The sequence below is a fragment of the Drosophila ananassae genome, chromosome XL, assembly GCF_017639315.1.
Source record: "Drosophila ananassae strain 14024-0371.13 chromosome XL, ASM1763931v2, whole genome shotgun sequence".
NCBI classification, from domain to species: domain Eukaryota; kingdom Metazoa; phylum Arthropoda; class Insecta; order Diptera; family Drosophilidae; genus Drosophila; species Drosophila ananassae.
Window position 1 is genome coordinate 2,974,183 of NC_057931.1, and position 6,000 is coordinate 2,980,182.

The 6,000-nt window shown below is 51.2% G+C and overlaps 1 protein-coding gene across 2 annotated transcripts in view; it reads left to right on the plus strand.

Annotated features, from left to right (window-relative positions):
- Positions 1–4,798, plus strand: part of LOC6504029 (signal element on autosome protein 2) — a 42,419-nt gene extending 37,621 nt beyond the window's left edge. For both annotated transcript variants that reach the window (XM_044716693.1, XM_032452606.2), the window contains one exon: positions 489–4,798. In XM_044716693.1, the coding sequence (XP_044572628.1) occupies positions 489–3,346 (2,858 nt within the window). In that variant the 3' untranslated portion in view covers positions 3,347–4,798. The remainder of the gene's footprint in view (positions 1–488) is intronic.
- Positions 4,799–6,000: the final 1,202 nt, after the last annotated feature.

The window sequence follows — 6,000 nt, forward strand, 5'->3', positions numbered from 1 at the left end:
GGACGCGCCAGGACTTTAAAGGACATGCGGTGTAGTGGCGGATGGTGGGTGGTGGGTGGTGGGTGGATGGGTGTTTTTGGGCTTCTATTTCCGCCATGGCAAATTAACAAATGTCGCGACAAAACCGCAACAACGAGGCCAGCCCAAAACTACGGCCAGGACATCGCATGTGTGTGTCCTGTTCGCGGGCCAATATCCTTCGCAATATTGCCAATCTCCGACCGCTGGCTCATGCGTGTCCTGGCGCACATTCTGCCATTTTGGCATGCCAACCGCTGCAAAATCAATAAATAAATAAATACTAGGACCACCCCACTCCCGACTGCCACTGCCACTCCCACTTCCCATCGACCGCCCCGAAAAGGCTCATTAATAATTAATAACGAAATTGCCAGGCAACCACTGCCAGGACCTGCCCTGGGAGAAGCTCCATCCGATTTTCCCCCCCCCAACTAACTAAACCCACAATTTCCCATTTGTGATTCCAGAGCCCAGCAACTACACCTGCTCCACGTGCAAGACCCGCTACACCTCCGCCTGGCGGCTCATCCAGCACGTCCAGCACTCGCACGGCGTCAAGATCTACGTGGAGAGCCCGGGCGCCATCGGGGGTGCCACCCTCACAGTGGCCACTCCCGCCGCCCTCAACAACAGCGCCCTGGCCCTGGCCGCGGCCGCGGCGGCAGCCTCCTCGGCGACCTCCGGTTCCGCATCCGGCAGCGCCACCTCTCCGCCCCCGACGACGATCAGCCCCAGCCCCCAGGCCGGGAAGCGCAGCAGCCCCCTGGCCGCCAACCTGTCCGCCAGCTCGGCCTGCTCCTCCTCCAACTCGCTGGTGAACAGCAGCACCTCCAGCCTCGGCTCCCCGCAGCAGCACCAGCACCAGCAGCAACAGATTCAACTGCAACAGCAACAGCAGCAGCAGCAGCAGCGAGTGCAGCAGCAACAGCGCGAGAGCCTGGCCACTGCCATGGCGGCTGGGATGCGGCACCATCCGCTCCTGCCGCCACCGGAGGCCATGCACCCGAATCCCTTCCAGCTGCTGAGGATGCCGCTGCCGCCGGCACTGGCCCAGGCCGGAAACGTAGTTCCTACAGTGGGCCCCCTGTTCGGACGGCCCGGGGACCACTACCGCATGGAGCAGCTGGTCAGCGAGCAGTTCCGCCACCACGGCTTCAACCTCGCGGCAGCGGCGGCGGCCGCCCAGGCGGCCCAGTTCAACGGCCAGGATGGCCGCCCGCCCTCCTCCAGCAGCAGCGGCAGCCAGCGCGGATCCGTCCCACCGGCAGCCCTGCCCCCACCATCGCTCAGCTCCCAGCAGCAGCAGCAGCAGCAACAGCAACAGCAGCAGCAACAGTCGCAGCAGCAGCAGCAGTCGCAGCAGCAGCAACAGTCGCAGCAGCAACAGTCGCAGCAGCAGCAACAGCAGCAGCAGCAGCAGGCGAACGCCAACAACAACCCGTTGAAACTGGAACCGCAGCAGATGGATTTTTACTCGCAGCGATTGCGTCAGCTTGCGGGCACAACAAGCCCTGGAGCTGGCAGCACTGTTAACTCGAGCTCGCCGAGTCCTCGACAGAAACAATCGCCGCACTTTGCGAGCCCATCCCCCTCCCAGCAGCAGCAGCATCAGCAGCAACAGCAGCAGCTGCAGCAGCAACAGCAGCAGCAAGCTCCTCTCCAAAGACCCCACTCGCTGACTCCGCCCGAGAAGATGAGCACCGAGAACTCGACGGAGAACGGCAGCCTGGGACTGATCCTGGCCAGCACCCCGCGGTCGGCCAGCACCCCGCCCTCGAAGACGGGGGAGATCAGCAGCTCGCAGGACAACTGCTTCGCCTGCGGCTACTGCGACAAGAAGTTCCGGTTCGAGAACAACCTGATCATCCACCAGAGGACCCACACCGGGGAGAAGCCCTACAAGTGCACCGCCTGCGACTTCGAGTGCTCCCACATCCAGAAGCTGATGAAGCACATGCGCGTCCACCGCTCCCCGCCCGCGGAGGACAACCAGGACGAGGGCAGCAACGCCGACTCGCTGGAGACGAACGAGGCCGACCATGACGAGGATCCCAATCCCGAGGACTCCGAGGAGGAGCTGAACGACGCCGACGGTGATGGGGATCTCGACGGCGAGGAGGAGGACGACCTCGACGAGATGGATGAGTGCGAGGACATGGACTACAAGGCCGAGGACCTCTCGGTCAGCAACAGGCTGGACGGCAAGAGCCAGAGCCCGAAGACCACCAGTTCCGGGGCCACCTCCCTGGTCGGGGAGCTGATGGACAAGTTCGGCCTCTCGAACATCGCCCAGTACAGCGAGGCCTACAAGCAGGCGCTCCAGGAGTCCGGACGCAAGGAGGCCGCCGCCGCAGCCGCCGCCGCAGCAGCCGCCGCCGTGGACAACAACAACCGAGGTCCTGGCAGCGGAGCTGGCGGTGCAGCCGGTCAGGACAAGCTGAACGGCCTGCCGGTGGCCGCTCTCCGACTCCGCGACGAGTTCGCCAAGAACTGCAACATGTTCCAGCAGCCGCAGGACGGCGGCGCCCCCACCCAGGTGCCCCTCTTCAACCCCTTCCCCAATCCCTTCGAGCTGACCAAGCGCATCAAGATGGACGGCGGCGACTGGTGGGGCATGTCCCAGGCCCTCCACCGCAACGAGGCGCTCTTCGAGAACCTGAAGCTGAAGCCCCTGGGCCTCGGTGGCGCCAACTCCCTGATCCAGGGCCCGCTGCTCAAGAAGGAGAGCCGGCAGCGGAACGACACCTGCGAATTCTGCGGCAAGGTGTTCAAGAACTGCTCCAACCTCACCGTGCATCGGCGCAGCCACACCGGCGAGAAGCCGTACAAGTGCGAGCTCTGCTCCTACGCCTGCGCCCAGAGCTCCAAGCTGACCCGGCACATGAAGACCCACGGCCGGACCGGCAAGGACGTCTACCGCTGCCGCTTCTGCGACATGCCCTTCAGCGTCCCCTCCACCCTCGAGAAGCACATGCGCAAGTGCGTCGTCAACCAGGGCAAGGCCGCCGCGGCCGCCAATGCCGTGGCAGCTGCCCAAGCGGCCCAGGCGGCCGCCCAGCAACTGCAGGCGGCGGCAGCCGTCCAGGCCGCCCAGCACCAGCACCAGCACCAGCAGCAGCAGCAGCAGCAGGCCCAGGCCCAGGGTCAGGTACCCCAGCCGGGACAGGGCCAGCAACTGTCGCCCCTCGGGGTGGTCGGCTACGCCCCCGCCTTCGTCGGCGGACACAACATCTCACTGCCGGGCAGTGTGAGTGGCGACAATGACTCGAACGCCTCTTCCAGCCTCACCGGCGTCCACCCCATCTCCCTCAAGGAGGAGGCATGACTTTTTCTGGCACCACCCTCGCAGCAGCATCAGCAGCATCACTACCACCCCCAGCAGTTGCCGCATCCGCCTCAGGGGCAACCCGATCAGGGGCAGGGACAGGGCCAGGGGAGCAGCAGTCGCAGTCGCATCATGTCGCGCATCTTCTAAAGATGCCATCCTGTACATAGGCTTTTTCAAAAAAAGTACCCTCTGACTAAATCCAGACCGACAAAAAGAGAAGGGGGGGAATCCCCGAGAGAAACGAGCAACTTCCAGGCGACAAAAACGACCAGAGGCATTTAATACCAAAGCAATAAACATTATGTAATATAATTTTAAAGTTTCAAAACAAACTAAACCACAAAAACAAAAAAATCGAACAGAAAACCGAAAAAAAAAAAAAATCACCCCCTTAAGAAGACAATTTTTTTTGAAGACCACCCCCCCCTAATCCCTAATATTTTTTTTTTTGAGCTTGTAATTTATAGCATTTAAATACGTAAACGTGTAGGCTTAAGGACACACATTTTCCAGTGTATTTGCTAGGACTAAGCGAAAGGATTTGTAAAAAAACAAAAAACCAAAACTACTGCAGCCCCCCAACCCCGATCTAAGCTAAAAAAAAATGCAAAAATCCAGCTCCCAGCGAGCCACAAAAAATTATAACCGAAAACCGAACTAAGTAGGGGGTACGTCCGTATACATATTGGCGTGAGTGTGGTGGGTGAGGGAGCTAGGAAGCGAGTGAGTGGATACTTTTTGTCATCAATGTACATTTTTGTAGGAAATCTAGAAAACTAGAAAACTAATTCTAGCACTAAAGACGAACACTTGTAAAAATTCTAACCCTAATTCTAATTCTAATTATAATTCTAATTATAATTATAATTGTATGGTAGTTTTGTGGGGAATTCGTTCATTTTTTAGATTCGAGGTCGCCTCCTTATTTCTTTTTTATTTATAATTTCCAAAACACGTATACATATGGTATATATTTTTTTTCATAGACATAATTCTATTATTAAATGTAATTATTAAATTTAAAACAAACAAAAAACAAAACACAATGAAATAATCAAATTTTTTTACATACATAAATAAAATATAAATGTAAAACACAAATTTTTTTTTTAAACAATCTTAGTCTAAGCTGACAATGCAAACGAAAAGAGACAGAGAATCGTAGAAGAAGGCAGAGAAAGTAGAGAGAGGAAGAGAGAGGAGAAAATTATGAGAAATGCAAATTGACAGGAAGAAGAGTTGAAGAAGAAGAAAAACAAAATGGCGGCAGGATGCAAATTTGTACGTAAAACTTCAAGTAAAAGACAAAAAGAAAAAAAAAATGAATGAAATATTTAAGAAAAGCAATTAATTGAGAAATTAAAATACCGAAACAACAACAACAACAAAACAAACAAGCAAAACAACAACAACTAGATTTAGAAGACTGAAGAACTGAGAACGAGAAAAAGAATAGAAAAAGACAGAAGCAACTGAAAGAGACAGACAGAGACAGAGGAGAAAGGCGAATCACACGCAGGGACGTGAGAGGGACGAATAGCGGGAAACGGACAATGAAAGGACACTGGATGAGAGACCCACGCCCTAAAAAGGATAATGGAGAGAATGGATGGATCAGGACGAGGACGAGTACCAATTTTTTTATCAATTGTTTTTTTGCTGTTGATTTTCGTTATTTGATTGAAGAGATTGCGATCCAAAATTTTGATTAATATTTAATTGATTGTTTTTTAGTAAAAATACACTTTTGTGAGCAAAATTCAAACGCAAACACACCACTTACAAACTGCATATGGCATTAGTTTAAACCCTGTTTGTTTTTTGTACACATACTTTTAAAGCCCTATTTAAAACAAAAAAAAAACCACCAAAAAAGCAACAAAAATCCCCCTGCCATTGCAGTTATCCTTACAGAAAGGAAGAAGGACAACTGCAATGGCACAGGCGATTTCCAGCCAGAGACGAAGTTTACCGTGCATAATTTATCGAAATCGAATTCGAATTCGAATTCGAGGGATGTATTAAATTTAATAAATTTAAGATCGAGGTTTTGAATGCATTGTGTTTCAGATGAAATCCAGACAAGTATACACAGCTATACACCCCCCTATATATACCTACAAATATATCTATATATATAGTACATATATATAAAGCAAAAACTGAATAAAACAAAAATCCATGAAAAATTTACAAAAAAAAAACAACCACACCATTATGTTTTATTTTATTTCGAACACCGACCGGCCTACTAAAAATGGAACTTTTGAATTAACCGCCATTGGGTTTTAGATTTTTTTTTTCATCTTGTGTTCTGATTCCGAAGCAGCAGAAACAGCGGATGAGCGATAAAGTGCGGATGAAAGAGGAAACCGATACCGAAACAGAAACCGAAAAGAAACGAAACATAGCCAGCAAGCAAACTAAAACTATCATTAATTCTTAGAAAATTAATTGTAGCTATAAACAAAAAAAAACAAAAAAAAAACTTTATACTAAAAAAAAAAAAAAGGACAACAAAAAATCATGCAAATTGTTGTTGTCTCATTTGGCCCGAAAAATAAACAAACAAAAAAACAAAAATATTTTTCAAATGTGTGTAATTTTTTGAAAGTAACAATAATGAAATACAAAACGGAAAAACTTGAAAA